Consider the following 20,769-nt stretch of genomic DNA (forward strand, 5'->3'; position numbering starts at 1 on the left):
TCGCATCTACCACCGCATTCGTAACTCTATCTCCCTACGCACTTACAAATACGCATCCAGCGCCTACCGTGCTTACAATCGGTTTCGTTACGCATCATATGTTGTGAGATTGCAAGACCACTTTTCGCTAAACAATTCTCTAGGGTATTTGTCACCAGATGTCAGATGTCTTCTCCCTAAATCATGTATCCATTGATGTTTCGAATGTGTTTTCCTCAATCTCCAAACTCAAAATGTCCTACTCTCCTGGCCCTGACGGTATACCTTCGCCTATCCGTATTTGCATTGCTCCCCAGCAAAGATCCTGGAATCAACAGTACATTCAACCTTTGTAAGGTTGTATTCAACCAGTAGTACAACCTTATGTGTCTTGTATCCGCTGCCTTTGATAATATGGTTTCGGGCCGCCAGACCGACGTTGTCTACACGGATTTCAACAGGCCTTTGACAGTCTTCTGCATGATCTCCTGGTGGCCAAACTCGTGAAGCTTGGCTTTGGGGGTCGACTACTGGCCTGGTTGGAATCATTCCTCAACGGCAGATCGTATAGAGTTAAGATGTTGTCTTGTTTTTCTAACTCTTTTGAAGGCTCCTCAGGAGTCCCTCAAGAGAGTGTCCTCAGTCCTCTCTTTTTTTGTTATTTGTTAACGACTGTGTGTACTCGCTCACTTCTAATGGTCATCTGCTCTACGCGGACGACCTCAAAATTTTCCTTCCTGTGAAATCGTCAACAGATTGTTGCTCCTTTCAAACTTTCCTCAACAACTTTTCCCTTTGGTGTTATAATAATGGCCTGTTATTTTGTCCCGATAAATGTTGTGTCCTTTCATTTGGAAGATCTGTGAAGGTTCCATTCAGCTACACCCTTCATGACACCGTGATAAGTCGAGTATCTTCAGTAAAGGACTTGGGAGTGTGGCTGGATGAGACACTCTCTTTCAACGCTCACGTGGATTACGTTATAGCTAAGTCCAACAAATGTCTAGGTCTAATTGTCCGCCTTTCCTCCGAACTGAGAGACCCTCTCTGACTGAAGGCTTTGTTCTGTTGCTGGGTTCGATCCACCTTGGACAACTCCGACGTTGTCTGGTCTCCTCCAGGCTCGACAGCAATGGCAAGACTAGAGAGTGTGCAGCGAAGATTTACCCGTGTGGTTGTTCGTCGCTTCCTTATGGGTTACCAACTGACTCCCCCTTCCTATCCCGTCCGCTGTCGACTTCTTGGTTTAGACTCCATTGAAGCTCGCCATTCCCACTTCCGATCCTGCTTTATCGCAAATCTCCTTTCCCATAATCTGGATGTTCCTTCTCTTCTATCATCTGTCCCTCTATATGCACCATCCCGTTGTCTGCGTAACAGACCTCCCTTACACATCCCATCTCGCCTTACGCGGTACGGTTCAAACGAACCTTTTAGTAGAGCGCTATCGGACTTCAACAGCCCGTATCACTTGTTCGACTACAATGTTCCTGAAGTCGTTTAATCCTAATAATAAACAGAGGGTATTTTACGCGAAATAGAAAAACATAGAGTGTATCACGTGAATTTTCGCCGAATATCTTCTATTTTGTTAGTACCCACTTAGAAGTGGGGTGCCATAACACACAAGTAGACTCTAGTACAGAATAATAAAAAACACGTAAATAGAAACCTTGCAGATAAAACCTAGCATCCTACGAGCCAGACTCATTAGTTATTTTAGATAATTACTTAATTTTAATATACACCACAGACATATTCTATGTCGCGAACATCGCTGCAGCGTTTAACCGTGGAATTAGACAACGAATAAGTATAGTTAATGAACTTTTCAGACCTTTTGGATTGTCAGAGGAGAGAATCTTCATAGAGAACCCATTTCTTGCCACAGAAGCCTGCTCGTATGCAGGAACCACCACAGTCAGGGAACTACCCGTGTCGACGAAGCACCTACGGACTAACAACTTCTCAAGCCTCCGTTGCGACAATAACGTCAGCGATACCTTTCAGACCTATAGCACGTGAAGATGCAAGACTTATCAACAGATATAAACAGATCATTAAGTTCACACCAATAACAAAACTTATCACAGATTGTTTGTGTTACGTTTTATAACCTTTATTCTTTAAAACATAAAACACGTCTTACTTGGATGCCGATCAGAATAGAAGAGAACGTGCATGGCTCTGACGTTCAAACTGTCACCTTTGACAGTGCTGCCAGAACATCTCCCCCTTTAAAACATAATGTAGGGTTCGAAACGCGGTGGCAGCCGTATCGGTCGTCCACTCGATGTCCTTACTGCTACTGGTATGCGGCTGGCAGTTTCTTCCGCTGTAACACGTCCGGGTTGCGCCTGTACGTTATCCAAGGCGTTTCCACTGTCAGCACCCTCGTCTGTCGTCTGCTGCTGTGGATGTTCGAATTCGTCGATCAGAACAGACAAAAGCAGTTGATATGTCCCTCCAGCCTTATCGTTTGTTCCAGCCTCTGATGCTTCACTACAACTTTGTAGTTGGTTGATATGTACCCGTATCAACCTAGCTCGCGATGTTTCCAGCCATACGTTGTACATCACATTTTCGATTTTTTCAATAATCGTTCCAGGCTCCCAAGACCATTCGTTACCGTGGTGTAATTTAGCGAACACTGTGTCACCTGCTGCAAATCGTCGCTTTAACGGCCCGTTCTCCATTCTGTTATTAGCGTGCACTAATACTGGTCGAAGTAGATCGAGGCTTGTTCGTATCTTCCTCCCAAACATAAGTTCACTTGGAGACTTTCCTTTTGTCGTGGCACTTGGTGTTGAGCGATAAGTGGCCAGGAACACATCTAGAGTTTCTTGTAGAGGTTCCCCCATGTTAATGTTCTTGAACGCTCGTTTCATAGAATCCACAAAACGCTCCGCCTGACCGTTCGATTGTGGGTGATATGGCGCCGTACGGATGTGGGTGATACCCACTTCCTTGCAGAAATTGTCGAATTCACTGCTAGTAAATTGAGTTCCGTTATAAGTCACGATTGTTACCGGAATACCCAACCGTGCAAAACAGCTCCTTAGCAATTGAAGAGTTTTTTTAGAAGTGCTAGTCGATGTTTCGAAAATCTCCGGCCATCGGGAGCACGCATCCACTATGATGAGGAAAAATTTTCCCCTTGAATTGGTCCCGCATAATCCACATGCACGCGTTGCCAAGGACCATCTGATGCTGGCCAGTCTACGGGCGGTGAGTGTGGTGGTGATTTTGCGGCTCTTGCACAACTTCCACATTCTCGTACTTTTTCCTCTATTTGGCAGTCTATGTCTATGGCAGGCCAATAGACATAACTTATGGCGAGATTTTTCATGCGATCTATACCGGGGTGTCCCCGGTGTAACTGCTGCAATACCTGTCTTTGGAAACACTTGGGTACTACTACTCTTTGCCCGTACATAATACATCCGTCTTCTACAGCTAAACTTTCTTTGCGGTTGAAAAATGATCTGAATTCCTGGTCTGTAATCGTTTTTCCCGTTGCAGGCCACTCCATTTTCAAGTAATGCATCACTTGCTTCAGTACACTATCCATTGCAGTAGCTGCGGCTATCTTTTTAGCTGTGACCGGCGTATGATCAACTGCACTTTGCAGGATAGCATGTATGTCTTCTTCCAACTTGACTGAAGCAATAACATATTCTTCGTCAGTTCTTGCTGATGAATTTATCATCCTCGACAACACATCTACGTATCCAAATTTTGCTATCGTTACGTATTCGACACTAAAATCATAACATAGCAGTGTGAGCCCTAGCCGCTGAAGCCTGTTAGATGTCGTTGATGGAATACCGTTTTGCGAGCCAAATATGCGCAGCAGAGGCTTGTGATCTGTTTCTAGGATGAAATGCCTTCCTAGCAGCATACGATGGAATTTGGTTACCGCGTAAACCAATGCCACTGTCTCCTTATCAATTTGACTATACTTCCGTTCTGCTTGAGTTAACGATCGTGACGCGTGTTGAATTACCTTTTCGACACCATTTGGAAATATATGTCGAATATTCGCTCCAATGCCCGTGCTCGATGCATCAGCCGCTACAACGATTGGTAGATTAGGGTTGTAGTGAGTTAACATTAAGTCTGATTTCAGAGCCTGCTTAAAGCGTTCGAATGATTGTTGGCACTTGTCAGACCATACCCAACTTGCGTCTTTCCGTAACAGTTGATCTAGCGGCTGGCGTAAATGGTGCATTTCATTTAAAAACCAGGAGTAATAATTTACTGCACCCAGGAATGATCGTAACTCTGATATGTTTCACAGTGCTGGCATTTGAGAAATGGCTGCTACCTTAGCGGGGTCTGTGCCTAATCCATTTTCGTCGATAATATGTCCCAAATATTTCACATGCGACATGTTGAACTTGCACTTTTCTATCTTAATGCGGAAACCGTAGTCCTCGATGCGTTTTAGTGTGTTTTCCAGATTTCTATCATGTTCTAATTGCGTTCGACCAAACACCAGAACATCGTCTAGGAAAGCTTCTGCACCTTCCAAATCACCGAGCATGCTGTCGATAACTTTCTGGAACACCCTTGGTGCGGTTTTCACTCCGGGTGGTAGCCGTTTATATCGGAACAATCCCTTGTGGGTGTTTATAGTCAAGAGCTTTTGCGAGTCTTGATCCACCTCCATTTGAAGATACGCATCAGAGAGGTCAATTACTGAGAATCGTTGGCAACCAGCTATCTTTGCAAATATGTCTTCCGGTGTGGGAATTGGATAGCTATTCATTTCTAATGCTGCATTGAGCCCAGTCGAGTAGTCCGCACAGATGCGTACTATTGGATCTCCGTCAGCATCTTTTTGAGCTTTACGCACCGCAACGATGGGTGCCGCCCATTCAGAAAAATCTACCGGCTCCAGAACTTCCATACGTACCAGTCGTGAGAGCTTCTTTTCGATCAGCCGTTGCGAGTGAAACGAGACTGAACGTTTTTGCTTAAAAATCGGAGTAGCTCCTTTTTTTCAGACACAATTTCCCTTTTGTTTTCGTGCACAAACCAAGACCGTCCATGAATACCTTTGGAAATTTCGATTTCCATGACTCCATATCATTTTCCGATCCTCTCACTTGCATACAGTAAGAATTTATAGGTTTGTCCTATAACCCGAAAATTTGCATCCAATCGCTGCCTAGTACATTAAATTTTCGCACGGACGTTACATAACACAGGACTTCCTTCTTTAACCCCTGAATAGTAACCTCGGCTACGAATTCTTTCACAAGTGAAAGGGGCGTTCCTGCGGCGGTGAGCACCCGTAGTCCTGTCGATGTTGTATTAGGGTTACCTAACACCTTTAAGGAGTCTTCTGATATTATCGTAATATCAGATCCACAATCTAACTGCATAACAAACGATGTTCCGTTAACCAAAATTCGGATGTATTTTCGCGCGCCCGGAACATCATCTTTCTGTACCGCAAACACTCCTTTAGTTGCTCCATCCCGTTGTCTGTTGGCGTTGTTTCGAACAAATGTTTGAGCCTTTTTCCTAGGCGTCGTAGGCTCATTAGGCTTCTGGCAACATCTGCAGTAGCCATCCTTGTGTGCCACTGCCCCGCATACTCGGCAAGTGTGCGAGCTGTATGGGCAATCCTTTACAAAATGTATACCTCCGCACTGCCAGCATGGTCGTCGTGGCAGTATTTTATTTGAGGTCTCAGCTCTTCCTTTTTTTTTTGTTGTTCGCCTTTTGCACAGCTTTGACGAACGTCTTCTCTATTATTTCCGTGTCATGCTTTATGTTGTGCAGAGTCTGACATTCTGTCAGGAGTTTATTCAGAGTAATCGGTTCTGTGGTTTTCTCATTCTCCAGTTTGGAAAGTAGTTTTGTTCGTAGGTCTTTATCTTTTTCCGATTTTAACCCAGCAACAAAAACGAGACATTTGAACTGGTCGGGTGTGATTTTGCGAATATAGAACTCTTCGCAGACTTTGTTCACTGCACTTGCATACGTCCCGATATCTTCTTCGTCTTTTTTCTTTGTTTGCCAGCACCTTTTTTTTTTTTTTTTTTTTTTTTTTTTTTTTTTTTTTTTTTTTTTTTTTTTTTTTTTTTTTTGACGGGGAGGGAACCTTCAAAAGGTACCCACCTAGAGGGGCATATCGCGGCTAGACACCGCCCCTCGAGATGGGTTATGTGGGATTCATCATGAAGCTTGACCCATGAAGCGAGTCAAGCAACCGATGCGACCGCACTAAACCACTCCTCGACCTGATCCGAACCCTGCCGATGCGCTGATGTGCGTAGTACTCCATGCGGGGTCGTGTGTGCGTAGCACCCTTGCTGTTGCGCACTGCTGCGTCGTCCTTCCTGGTTGTCCTCGCTGCTGCTGCCGCTTCGTGTCTTCCGTCTGCTGCTGCTGCTGTTGTTCCGAATCCACCCGTCCGTGGCCGCCACTCTCGGGTGGGTCCTAGCTCCTGCTGCTGCTCTGGTTACTCGTCGCTACCGCTGCTGCTTCTGTTTTCCGTTGTCCTGGTGTTGTTGGTGGCGGGGGGCCGCTATTGCTGCCCCCGTTGATCCGCGTTCCTCCGTCGCTGCTGCCGTCGTCTTCTGGCCGTCGGCGGACTCTCCTCATTCCACCTCACTTGGAGGCTTTTGAAGATTGTCCGTGCGGCCGTCCGGACTGCTTCCCATGTGCTGCGGCTGGCACACATTTCCGTGGCAAGGTTGTCCATCGTAAAGCGGGTTTTGCTCTGTTGCTGCATCTCGTGTTGTGCTCGGGCGAACCGTGGACAATGGAACATCACGTGGTCGACATCTTCCACGTCATGCTCACACACCGGACAGTTAGGCGAGCCCTCCAGGATACCTTTGTTGACGAAGTAGCTCCGCAGGAACCCGTGTCCCGTTAGGACTTGGGTAAGATAGAAATCTATTTCCCCGTGCTTGCGGCCAACCCATGAACTGATGTTCGGGATCAGCCTCCTTGTCTTCAAACCTGGCGAACTCTGCTGCTCTGCGCCGGCTGTCCACTGGCGTTGCCAGCGCTCCATGGTCTCTTCTCGCTGCCGCTTCCGTATGTCTGGTGCTGGACCTCCCCTCGCTGCCTTTTCGTCGTGGCAGCGGATGTCCTCCTCTAGGAGGAGAACTAACGGGATGGTGCTTGCAACCACGCAGGCGGCGTCGTATGAAACCGTTTGGAATGCGCTGGCCACTCGAAGCACTCCGGTGCGATGCGACCTCTGGACTGTGGTGCGGTGAGTGTTCCTCTGTAGAAGCTTCCGTCCCCACGCTGGCGCAGCGTAGCGGACAATGCTATTCCCGACGTTCACCAGGGGTCTCCTTCTGCTGCTTTTTGGGCCACACTTGTTCGGCATCAGGGCGGTCAAGACGTTCGTGATACGAGTCGCCTTGTTGCAAACCTCCTCTAGATGTCGACCGTGGTGCTGTTTGCGGCAGAGCTCAACCCCGAGGTACTTGAGCGTCTCCGTGGATTCGATCGTGTGTGTCCCCGCTCGTAGTTGGCCTATCTGCGGGGTGTGATGGGTGCAGAAGATCATGTAGCCGGTCTTGTGATGGGCCAGCTGCAATCCCACTCCTCCCATCCAACGCTCGATCGTCTCCAGGTTCCTCGTAGCAAGGGCGCTGATGTCCTGCGTGTCCCGTCCAACGAGGGTGAACGTCACGTCGTCAGCAAACCCGATGATGTCCGCTCGCTTCCCGAACAGCTCCAGACGGAGAAGGTCGTCGTACATGACGTTCCACAGTGTTGGCCCTAGAACCGAACCCTGAGGCACGCCCGCCGACACTGGTAGCGAGACCAATCCTTCGTCCGTCTCGTAGTGGAGCGTGCGATTCTCGAAGTAGTTCCGCAGCATCGCCAGGAGGTAGGGTGGCGTGTTCCTTCGCTGCAGAGCCTCTCCGATCGCTGTCCAGTTAGCCGTGTTGAAGGCGTTCTTCACGTCGATTGTCACCATCGCACACAGTCGGTCGCCCTTGCCCTTCTTGTCGAGCGCGATCTTTCCGTTGGCGAGCACCCTGTTGATGGCGTCCATCGTAGAGCGTCCCTTTCGAAATCCGTACTGGGCGTCAGACAGACCACCCGTCGCGTCAAGATGCTCCGTGAGTCTGCGCTGAATGAGTCGCTCCAGTACTTTCCCGAGGACGCTCAGTAGGCAGATTGGCCGGTACGACGACGGTTCCCCGGGTGGTTTCCCCGTCTTGGAGAACAGCACTAACCGTTGCCTCTTCCATTCGTCCGGGAAGTAGCCTGTCCGGATGTAGTGCTGGAACGTTCTCCTGAAGACACCGGGAAAGGCCGTCATCGCCGCTATCAGGGCCACGTTCGGGATATTGTCGTCGCCCGGGGCTCGCTGCGGGTTGAGCGATTTGGCAATGCTCAACAGCTCCCCCTCGGTGACGGGATCCCGATCGATGTCCTCTTCTGACAATCTGGCCGCTGTGGGCCAATCCATGGGCGGTCGCTCTGGAAAAAGTTCGCCGACGATGTGCTGGAGCTTCGCTGGGTCCCGTTCCATCGGTACGCGCGGTCCAGTCCACTGCTGCTTCCTGATCTTGTAACCCGGCCCGAATCCGTGGGGCCCTAGGTGTTCAGGTAGCTGTTCGCCGTATTCCCTCTTGCTTCGCTTGACCGCTTGCTCCAATGCTGCTCTGGCTGCTGTACAGGCCGGCCGTCGTTCCTCTCGCTGGTCGTCCGTCCGTGCTCTCCTGAGCCGTCTCCGCATCCCGATGTAGTTGCTGCGTAGCTGGGCAATCTCCTCGTTCCACCAGTACACCGATCGTCGTCTTCCTCGGGCCGCAGGCAATCTCGGCATCGTCGCGTCGCAGGCGGTTGTCATGGCCTGCGTCAGCTCGTCCGCCAAGAGGGTGTGGTTGTGGATGTCCAGCGAGCCCATGACTTCAACGAAGAGGTCCTTGTTGAAGAATCGGGTCGCCCACCTACACTCCGCCGTTTGCTGCTCCCTCTGTCCCAGGTTCTGTTGTGCCGTCGTCCGCTCGACCGTGAACTTGATGGTGTTGTGGTCGCTCGGATTTTCGTCACAGACGCGCCAGTCGTTGTCTCCCATGAGCGACGGGCTGCAGAAGGATACGTCGACGATGGAGCTGCGACCACTGTGACCGCTCCATGTTGGATGGTTGCCCCGATTCAACAGGACCAGTCCCAGCGACGCCGCTGCGTCCATCACCACCGCGCCCCTGTGCACTCGCTCTCCATCGTTGCTTCTGCGTTCCATGCCCCACGCTCTTGACCAGGCGTTGACGTCGCCGCCAATCACGGTGTCCCGGTTCCGCGGTATCACCGACGCAATCTCTGTCCATTTGCGCCGGAAATCCTCTACAGTCGAATCGGGACCCACTGGTGGTAGGTACACGGAGCAGAAAACGATGCCACGCATCTCGACCACGACGAAGCGATCCCGTCGATTCTCGATAATGCGTTGGATGGGGTACCTTCCTGTCGATACTGCTGCCACATTGCCCGTCGGATCCGCAACCCAGTTGCCGTTGTTCTCGGGGATCCGGTATGGGTCCGAGATCAGCACTATGTCGCAGCCTTCCGATCGGGCCGTTTGCAGCAGCATGTCCTGGGCCAGCTGGCTGTGGTTGAGGTTCTGCTGGAGTACCTTAACCATTGCAGGGCCGGCTGGTGACCCCTCCTCCTACTTGGCGGCATTTGCGCTGGCCGAACGAGTGTCCGATTGCGTCCGGGCCCTTGCAGACGAGACATTTCCGCTCCTTAGTGCACGGTCCAGAGTGCTTAGGCTCAGCACATCGATGACATCTGCTGGACCGATCCTTGCCGCGGCAGTTGGTGGCGATGTGGCCAAACTCATAGCATCGGTAGCACTGGCGCTTCGTCTCCACCTTCCGGAGTCTGCAGCACCGACTTAGCCCGATGACGTGCTGCGTCTGCAGCACTTCCTCCGTCGCGGCCACCTCTGGGCAACCGAAGAACGCGACCAACGTACCGTAGTTCGACTTTACGGTCGTGACCTGATCCGCGTAGATGGTTACTCCCAAGGCGACGCTAAGGTCCGTGGCGATGTCCTCTTTAGAGCAGCTGGGCGGGATGTTTGTGCAGGTGAGCCGAACAGTGGGGGTCCGCGGACGGGCTTTCGCCTTGCCGTCGAGCGCCGCGGACACCTTTCTCCACATGTCCAGAGTTTCGGTGTGGGTCTTGCAGGACAATTCCAAGAGAAGATTCCCTTGGAAGTTGGTCCGCACTCGCTCCACTACCTTCCTGTCGTCGCCAAGCTTCTCCTTTACTACGCGCAATATCTCGTCCGGCGTGGTGTCGTTAATCGCCTCCAACTCCAGGGCGTCCGGGACTCGATATGCGCGTTTCTTGGGCTGCGTCGGTGGCTGCGTTTGCCAGCACCTAAACCTTCTGAAAAACACGGACGATGGCGATTGAACATTGTTTGCAGTATTTTAAGCGTTTCGTCGAAACTAAGCTCTTCGGGTGTTTTAGGAAGGATGTAATTAACATACTTATCGTGATCTAAAACACTTAGCTTCTGCGTGAGTAACCTTACTTTTTCGCTGCCTTTCAATTTTTCACCACCCTTTTCAATGACCTCACGATGACGAGCATACCACTTATCGAAGGTCAAACCTGCCTCGGGATGGTATGAAAACTCCGTGATCGATACCAAAAGCGTTTTTAACAGGAATTCCCCTCCTTTCTCCGTGGTGAACTGTTGCACCAACAGTTGGTTTGCTTCTTGTTGTGATCGTATCATTTCCGCAAATTGCGTCATCATACGCATATACATTTCGTTTGGTTTGGTCATTTTCGGGTTGTATGTAGGTGGTGGTACCTCTCTCTTCCGTACTGTTTTGTCTTGCCTTGGAGAAGGTCGTGTGCATCAATTCTATTCTATATGAGTGTTAATACGGTGTTGGATTGTTCGTTTACGAATTGGATTGTTCGTGTACGGAAGTGGAGCAGCGTGAAGAGGAGTGTGCTAGTCATTTTTCCATTCGTATGATTGCACGGATCAGCTGTAGAAAGAATGAGAACAGAACTTTGCATTATACCATATGATTACATTTTACCTTGACGGCCAACCGATGTTGCCACGGAGTCCCAGTCTGAGGGTAGGCAAACGTATCGGGTTTTGTTTTAAGATCAACGCGTCGATCGATGCGTCGATATGGAAAAATGATTGGAATGCATTTCGGACTTTCGATAGGCACTTGCACCAAAAGAAAAAATCATCAGTATTGTATTGATCAGTATCAGTATCAGTATTGAGTTCAACAGGCTAACGGAAAAATACAAGTCCTATGCATATTGAAGATGTTCGTTTTTGTTTCATTTTTAAAGGGACGTTTTTTGCATTAATCAAACCAAAAAGAGAAAAAAGGTGTACCTGAAAGCGAAGGATCTAGAACCATTATCTCTGATGTGGTCATATGTTGGGAGTTCACGGGGTTGTGCTGTATTATGCATTCATGTTGCAGTTGACGTTAACGATCAGCGGAGTGAAGCTTGTTCAAGATCGCGGTTTGGGAAGAAGTTATCAAAAGTAATAAGCCATGTACGATTTGGAGATGGTGTTGAATATGTTAATTTACATTTAAATAAGTACCTGAAATGATAGCATTATTTTGTTTTGTAGACTTCTCATTCCTTATTGTTATTGTCGACATAATAAACATTAGTGAAGGCAGAATTAGATGGTCATCATGCAGTAAAAACATCATTCGGGAAAAAGAGAATGCTGTAGTGTCAGCGGGCAATTTTGATCCAAACGATTCTCGACGACTGACTAGGTTGAGAATGTCATGTTTATTCAACGTAATGTCACAAAAATGAAAAAAGATACTCTTAGCCACTTTCGTACCGTACTAGTCAATCCAGTACCGTACACAATGTTAAAGATGTCGCATAGAGTTCAGTAATACGTTCAGTAATACGATTATCCAAGTATTAATCATTTGCTGTTCACAAGGCATTGTGAAGCATGGTGAGACAAAATGCTGAGTTTTTTCTATCTTGATAACAAAACAGGACATGATTTCAGATTTGTCCAGGTACTTCTTCACTGTTTTTTCGGATTACTTCAACCACATAGAGGAACGAAAAGATCATTTTTATCTTGCTTTTACACCTTCAATTTTACTGCACTTTTTTTATACGGTGTCTGGTATGACGGCTACAGTTCAAACATACTTCGAAAGCAGTTGCCGGACTGTTCACATGCACACACTCTGAGTGTTAACAATAAGATAACTACAAACGACCAAACAAAGCTAGAATCATAAGCAAGGAATGTAGCAAGGAATCCGTATGAAAAATAAAATTGACTAAAATTGGTCAACTATTTTAATGCTGCCTGTTAAGAACGATCCTGTTACCTCTACGTTTTAACACGTTCAGCGCAGTATCACCCACATTTGGGCCCTTCAAAGACCTGTGTAAGGATCATTCTCAACACATCGTGTCCCACCAGAGGAAACTGCCATAACATATCCATATGCCGTTCCTTGTTTCATGTCTTGTTTTTTGATGTCCTGTTCCTTGCGCGGAACAGCTTCTTGATCTGCAGCTATGCCAAGAACTGACGAATCTAGCGCAATAGTTCCAGTACTTTTCATTTTACGGATGTGCGCTAAAGAAAAGTTGGCCACTTGAGAAGCATAAGCATTCTGTACTACCAACGCATTGCAAGATAAACTGCGCAAAACGTGCGGACGCGAAGTCCTTTACGCAGAGTATCAAACTATGCGTGCGTGCATTAAGTGAACATAACTGCACTGCAATGTTTAATATGGTTTTATTAGCGATGCATCAGTGCGGAATAAATTCACGATCAAAAAGTTATGCCAAACGTGAAGACCAAAGGCATTATCATATGGGGTTTGACTCATTCTCAGTCAAAAAACAATCAGCTGGACGATTCGCCCATGGGTGACAAAGAAGAAAGACGTGTGCGAGGAGAGCACGCTTATCAAACCCACCTATACATACAAGACCGACGTTAGCAAGCAGCTGTATACCGCTCTTTGCGCTCGATCTGACCTGATGACGACTGCGGCCATACTAGGAAGAAAATTCAGTGATCCTGCAGCTTCAGGAAGGAAGTGTTAGAAATAGCAATATATTAACCCTTGACGATTGTTTGATTTCCTACCCCCCAAACTGTCAGGCATGATAAATGACAGATGTACTATATATAATTAAGCGGTTCATCACATGATTAACATAAAAAAGTATTGGTTGTTAGTGGTGGCTCGCTGAACCACTTCCTACTCGTGCAAAAACTAAGTGTGAAATGTCTCACTTAATCCTATGTTCCCTGTTCTTTTATACCTTTCGGGAACGGATTGTTATCTATTGCAAAACGTGGGAATTGCGCTCTAGGAGGATGTAGCTTCCGTAATGTCAGGCAGCAAGAATGCTACGTCTTTCGTAGGGGACTTGCGTTGATCGAGGAATCATGTTGTGCTGTATTGGGGCTGGCTTCTGACGATCGGATGAGAGGCAAGCGATAAAGAATGCACCCGTTTCCGCAGGGGAGGAATTCTATAAATCGGGGATAATTTCGTCTAACTCCAAATGATATGCAGACGACCGGTTGATAGTCAAAGAATGTTGAAACGATCACACGTGCAACGTAATGATTTATGTATATATGTGTATCATAAAAAATCTACTTACGCTGAAAAGTACGAGGTTCTACTCCCTAAGTATAAAGCTATTACAGTCGTTGCTGCTAAATTTTGTCTCGTAGTCACCAATTATTTACACTAGGCATCAATTTTTGTCTCGTAGTCTCCAATTTTAGACAAAAGGTATCACCATCATTTCGTATGTAATGGTCTGAAATAAATAAACTGAGCTTTAAACAGCTATTACAATTTCAAAATTCAATCATCAATTTCGCAGCTTGAATTTTCACAAAAGTAATACTAATAGCATAGCATTATTTTACTTATGTAACTTTTTTTTATTTTGCAGTGCATGTCAAAGCTTCTACATATCATTGAGGACATCACTGACGAAGGGGCGGAAAATGCATTTTTTGCTTTGGTGCAAATTTTGCTTTCACATCAATCTAGATCCAATGACTTACTTCTGTTTGGGCAATATTTGGTAAAAAGTATTCCAGCGGTAAGTGTTAATTATTTTAGATAAATTTTAATGAATTAAAAAGGAGTTGCTGTATAACTACAACTACGGAATGTTTGAGCGTGAAATATTTGTTTCAATTATGACTCAAATTTTAATCTAATATTTCACCTGTTTCCTCCTACGTTCGAATCGTTTGCCGTAACCATCGAATCGTGTGCCGGTTACGTTACTTGCTTGCGTTTCGAAAACATCATACGTTTGTCACGGATGGATGTTCAACGAAAAAAAAAGAATACCTCCCAATGTTATTGTTAATTTATTTTTATTTGCTTTCATAAGCTGTCAAACTTCTCACCTCGGGTGACCTTGGTTATCATAAAAATAAACTATTCGGCGAGGAATATTCTAAGTCACATATAGCTGTTGTTGTTTTTATTTATTTTAACATACCTTGAACCTAAGTATTGATTAGTACTGCACCTTGGTCAGTTTGCACTTATGAAATGTAACGGAAAAACATTTCGAAAAACGACAAATCCTGTTTGCGTTCAACTCGTTTGCGTGATGCACATATGTAACAAATCATTTTATCATGAGTACTCCAAATTTACACTTAAGTAGTTCTTAAAAATCTAGTATCAGATTATACTCCCTGTTTTATTTATGTTATAACTGTTCAAATGACAAATTGTTTTTTGTTTCGTTACAAAGAACTTACTTCCTGTTACTGTTACTTCCTTACTTGTTACTTCAAAGATCTAGGTATTTAGGTATGATCAAATTACTCAGTCACACAAAACAGTAGGTAACATTTTGTTCTTTTAGTCGCGGGCGGGTGCACATCGACGTGCATTTGGCGTACCGATGGTCAGATGTCTGCGATCTTACACTCGCTTACACGCTGACACTCTCATCTATATGTTATAAAAAGCCCAGCGTAGCCATTTGGGTGATGAGGCGATGAACGTGTTAAAATAGATGCTTATTTCACTTGTGGCAGTTGTAATCAGGTCAAAAGCGCGTATGAAAGTTTACTTTTATTGTTGTAGCATTGTGTGTTGGGCTTTGAATAACCTTTATTTAGTTGTTCGCAGTTCAATAGGTAACTGGACACGTAACTTAAATCAGTACAGGTCAGTATAGGATCCAGGTCAATGCATATAGAGTAAAATGACGTGTAGCCATAGTTGCTTTTTTGACGGTTAGATGAAAATTTGAACAGCTCGAAATTCGAGCATAGTAGCATCCAATTCCAACGTTGGTGGAAACAGGTGTAATATTTGAATCATAATTTAGGGGATAAGTATATTGTTTTTATTTATGATGCATACATTTATAACTTTAATTTTTTTTTAACTTTTCGAAACGTAACGCCATTCCGTGGAATCTATTAGCTTACCTGATGGAATTTGAAACACAATATTTTTCTATAACATAGCCTTCATATTAAAATTCCTCTTTCCAGATAGAAAATTCCTTTGACCAATGTACAGAAAATCTCACGGATCGACATGTACATTTACGAAATCGTGGCTTGAATATCTTGCATAATTTATTCTTTGGCGCAAATAATATAATTAATTGGAGAATTTGCGATGAAATGTTTCGCGTGCTGGGACTGGATTGGTTGTTACTATTTATGCAACCACATTTGCATTATACCTCGACAGTTTGGGGATTTAGACTGTTAGTGACAATGCTAACACGAGAGACGATTCTTTCTCGTTTCAGAGAAGGAAAGTGTACGAATGGTGATGAAGGATACCTGAAAAACACAGAATTAGTTATGCATTCTCGAAACGCCATTTTAATTACATCCAAAATTCCTTCCCAAGTTTTAAGTGGATTGGCTAATAATTCAATTTCAGACGAAAACGCTACTTTGAATCAACCATCTTCGCTAATGATGGGATTTCCTTATCTGGAATGGTTATTAATTCATCGTACTAACATACCTGAAGTGTTTTCATTGCTCATTGCATTGATGATTGGTTATCCGGTAAAATCGTCAATAATTCCTTCCAAAGAGAATAATCTTGAATCCATCTGGTCTTTTCTATGGGTAACTAATTCGATTAACTTAGTACCAGAAAAATTGACATTCTGCACCGAGGGATTATGCATTCTGCTCAGTCTGACGAGATTTATTGTGCATTGCAAAACATCGGAAACGAACTTAACAATAGAGAACCAGGCTCCACGACACTGGTTACAAACGCATCCGTGTGAAATCATAACCCTGTTTATGTCACTTTACAAGCATCTTACTGATTTCGTTTCTGTTGCTATGAGTGGAGAAGTTATTTCTTCACTTATAGCTATACTGTTTGAACCGTCTACTACCTATGACATTGAGAACGAAAATTCAACTGCGGAATTTTCTACAACAGCACTCAGCACTGCTACAAACGCTGTAAATATTCCAAAATTATCATTTACATCTATTTCACCAACAATTGAAGAGAGAACAACAACAGAAATAACACCTTCAGTAAGTAGTACATTGAAACCACACATAGGAGAGGCTATAACTATACATGTTATGGAAGTTTTGCAGACTTTAATTATAGATTCACTCTTATTGGTTCACTCTGCAAAATCTCCTCCTGTCATAGACATGGTGCTGGATTGTTTTGTAGTAGGAAGTACTATTTCCGAATATCATCGTAAACACTTTTTGACAAACATTATCTCATTACTTATTACGAATAACTCAATGATAAATATTATTGGTGAAGGACAGAGTACCATTTCACTCGCCAGCAATTACATGAAATGTTGTGGACAAGAGCATGTGATAGCTAACGTTTTCTACGTAACAGCCCGTTTTGTCGATAAATTGTGGCAACAGATGTTATTAATTGATGGTCGTGAAGTTTTTGAGTACTGTGTTTGTTTATTAAAACATGCCAAACGGCATGCCGGATCTTTTTCGGCACATATTTCAGCTAATATTGGTTGCAGTGGAAATAACATTGGAAACGCAAGTTCTATGGATTCTTTATATCGTTCCCTCAACCGATGTATACTTTATCTTTTGGCATATCCCACTTCTCCGATCAATGTGACTTTAGTGGACGTATTGCAAAAGCTGATGAGTAACCGTTTAATGGTGTTTGGAGCCGGAAATCATGATCCAGAGTTCATTGGATGCTTGACATATTGTATTCTACAATTACATAAGGGAGAAAATATAATGTTGACTAGTACAACACAGTTTGACCAAGAAAGAACAACAACTTGGCATGTAGAATCTCTGCTGAAAAATGAAAATGCAGAACACGTTTCCCGTCAACTGCAACATGATGAAGTTGCAATCGGATCATTATCGGAATTGGAGAATATATCTTTCCGAGTATGGGAAGAACTTTACGTGTGTAAAAAACCAGTCATAGAAGAAATATTCAAAGTAACGCTTACACAACCATTCCACAACTCTCGTGCTCCAAATATAGAATGCACTCATGAACAGATTTTTAATGCCGCCTTTAAACATTGGCTGGCATACGTCGAAAGAGAACGGCATTCTACCTCACGAAATCCTTGGGATGTGCATAATACCATACAATCTAAAATCCAAAAGGTAACTGGTGGCCTGACACGGCTTACAAGCCGAACGAAATTGAAAAAAGAAGTGGGTAAACGACAAGGGTTTCACAATGAAGAGTTTAGTGCTGAAACCAACCGACAATTTCTAAATGGTAAAATTTCTCTTGTGAAGGAATTATGGAGTTATTGTTTGACAGAGCAAGGGAATAGTTATATTCATACAAAACGCTATGTCCATCAAGATTGGTTGCAAGTGGAAGCAGAATTAATACGCGAACGCGGTATATGGGGTCCAGAGTGTTGTGCAGATTTCACAAAATGGACTCTAGATAGCACGGAAGGGCCATATCGAATGCGAAAAAAAATGTTGAAGAATTTGCTGTTTTTTGTGCATTATCCTCCGCCCATTGATCTCGTAGATGTGGTCGATACCGAAGAACATCTGCATCAACGACAAACCAAAAGCCGTATAGCCATCAGTTATGACAGCGGGAAGTATAATAAATTTGTGCGATTGTACCAACACATGTTTCCCGAGCAGTTTGAACAAGACATTTCTGCAGCCTGTGGATCACCGAGAAACAATATAAAAAATCATACGGAATATTCAAAAACGAAACGGTAAGTCTTTTATTGCCATCTAAAATATCTTCACGATATGTGCGTCGATTTAAATCATACATGGGCTAGAGGTGGGAAATCATCATCATCATCCATGGAAAGATAAATGGAACTTGTTTTTTTTTTATTTCGAAAATAACATTTGTAATGCTTTTAAGCGTTTGCTTCTTGCAACTCTTGCATTTTATTGGGGCAAATCATACCTTAAGTTAGAAAGCTTAAGCTTTAAGCCTTTCATATAATGTAAGTACCGAGCTGCATCTTGCTGAATAGATTCGTAAAGGACATCGCATTTCAACATAGAGAATGATTGTTGAATCAATTCAGAATTTCTTTTCAAGATGCTTAGAGTAGTCGACATGTAGATGTTGGATATAACAGGTCGACTGATAATTGTTTGGCCTAACATATATATTGCGCTAAAAGATTCATATCCATATCATATTTCGTTATACCAACCTTCAAACGAATTCTATCCAAATTTGACAGCACTCGGGCCATAACCTAATGAGCTAGAGCATTTTGTGTGACGCAACTTTTGTGTTTTGAGTAATCATGGAAAAGAAGGAATTTCGCGTGATGATAAAATATTGGGTTTTGAAGGGGAAAAATACAGTTAAAGCCAAAAATTGGCTTGATGAAGAGTCTTTGGACACTGTTCCACTAAAATCAACTTTAAAATATTGGTATGCTAAATTTAAAAGTGGTAAAATGAGCACTGAAGATGGTGAACACAGTGGACGCCCAAAAGAGGTGGTTACTGACGAAAACATTAAAAAAATTCACAAAATTATTAAAAGCAACCGTAATGTAAAGTTGATCGAGATAGCTGACACCCTAAAGATGTCTAAGGAACTTGTTGGACATATCGTTCGCGAGTATTTGGATATGCGATAGCTCTGTGCAAAATGGCTGCCGCGCGAGCTCACATTTGAACAGAAACAACAAATAGCTGATGATTCGGAGCAGAGTTTGGAGCTGTTTAAGCGAAATAAAACCGAGTTTTTGCGTCAGTATGTTACCATGGATGAATCTTGGATTCTTCACTTTACTCTAAAGTATAGACAGTCATCCGAGTGTACTGGATCCGATGAACCTGCTCCAAAGCAGGGGAAAACGCAACAATCAGTTGGCAAGGTTATGGCCTCAGTTTTTTGGGATTCGCAAGGCATAATCTTCATCGACTATCTCGAGAAAGTAACGACCATTAACAGCGACTACTATTTCAAGTTATGGGAGCGTTTTAAAGGACGAAATCGCCAAAAAACGGCCACATTTGAAGAAAAAAAGGTTTTGTTTCATCAAGACAACGCACCGTGCCACAAAACAGTGGAAACAATGGCAAAAAATCACGAATAAGGCCACGAAATGCTTCGCCATTCATCGTATTTCGTAGATCTGGCTCCCAGTGACTAACCCCATTTCTCAGATCCCAAATAAAATGTCCTCTGAGAAGAAATTTTCGTCGGATAAAGAGGTGTTCGCCGAAACTGAGGCCTTTTTTGAGGCAAAGGACAAATACTACTACAAAAAGGGTATCGAAAAATTTAAAGACCGCTATAATTGGTGTAACGCCCTTAAAGGGACGTATGTTGAATACAAAAATAATAATTTGGCAAAAAAAATGTTTTACTGTCATAGGCCAAACAATTATCAGCCCACCTGTTAATTTTGTATGTGTATGCAATGTGTTTGTCATTTTTCTTACGTCGCATGTAGGCCAGAATGAAAGATCCTAGGAAAAAGTGAGTGGGAAGGGTCCAATTGCTCGCTGGAAAGCTCACCTTGAACAAACCTTCTCTAGAATGCACCTTGTCTATTAAATGGGGCTCGATAGAGTGGTCGATAATCGGTCACTCACGTAAAGCTCACTTACGCAAAGAGGACGGAATTTCGCTCAGAAACAAGTACGCTCATCCTAACTCAAAAAAAAAGATGGTCCAACGGATGCTAAAAGCTCAAAGTTAGTACCATCCCCGGTGTTGTAGCATAGGGCAAAATTGAGTTAGGATCATCAGTTTCGACCTTTTCCCGAAACGTAATCGGCACTTTTCTTTCATTATGTGCGTGAAGGATTTATAGCATCTGTTTCGCTCATATCTCTGGTAGCATATCGGTAACATGTCGCGCCTGATATACTGTATGCTGTCGATATATGCTCGACGTTAGAACGAAAACGTGAGAACGCAGAATAGATCGTGAGTCAGCACATATTCAAAGCCGATCGCATTCACGCATTCTTTATCAAGTTGATTCAAATTTTAGAGGGGAAGATCGTCGCATCCGCGATTCTCGTTGTTTCTACAGCTCCCTCGCCTAAAAGGGGAGTGAAATTTCGTTTTGCGCACCGGGAGGTTTTTAACGCCGTCTTTTTAACCTTTCATCTAACTTCATGAAAAAGCTTTAAAAAGCTCACCGTTTGCGTGTAGCGAAGCGCATAAGCCTGGAAACGTCAAAACGCATACAAAAAACAGGCATAAAGTATGATTTTGGCTACTATTGGCAAGTCAGATTATTTAGATTATTTTCCTTATG

The 20,769-nt window shown here is 44.4% G+C and overlaps 1 protein-coding gene across 1 annotated transcript; it reads right to left on the reverse strand.

Moving 5' to 3' along the window:
- Nucleotides 1-4,273: 4,273 nt before the first annotated feature.
- LOC128302763 (uncharacterized protein K02A2.6-like) lies at nt 4,274-4,891 on the reverse strand. The gene has a single exon (XM_053039620.1). It carries the CDS (start codon nt 4,889-4,891, stop codon nt 4,274-4,276), a length of 618 nt encoding a protein of 205 aa, XP_052895580.1.
- Between the last annotated feature and the right edge of the window lie 15,878 nt (nt 4,892-20,769).

The sequence above is a fragment of the Anopheles moucheti genome, chromosome 3 (genome assembly GCF_943734755.1).
Source record: "Anopheles moucheti chromosome 3, idAnoMoucSN_F20_07, whole genome shotgun sequence".
In the NCBI taxonomy this organism is placed as follows: Eukaryota; Metazoa; Arthropoda; class Insecta; order Diptera; family Culicidae; genus Anopheles; species Anopheles moucheti.

Excerpts from the sequence above, each read along its gene's own strand:
- LOC128302763 (XM_053039620.1), bottom strand. The coding sequence starts at position 4,891 with ATGGAAGTTCTGGAGCCGGTAGATTTTTCTGAATGGGCGGCACCCATC.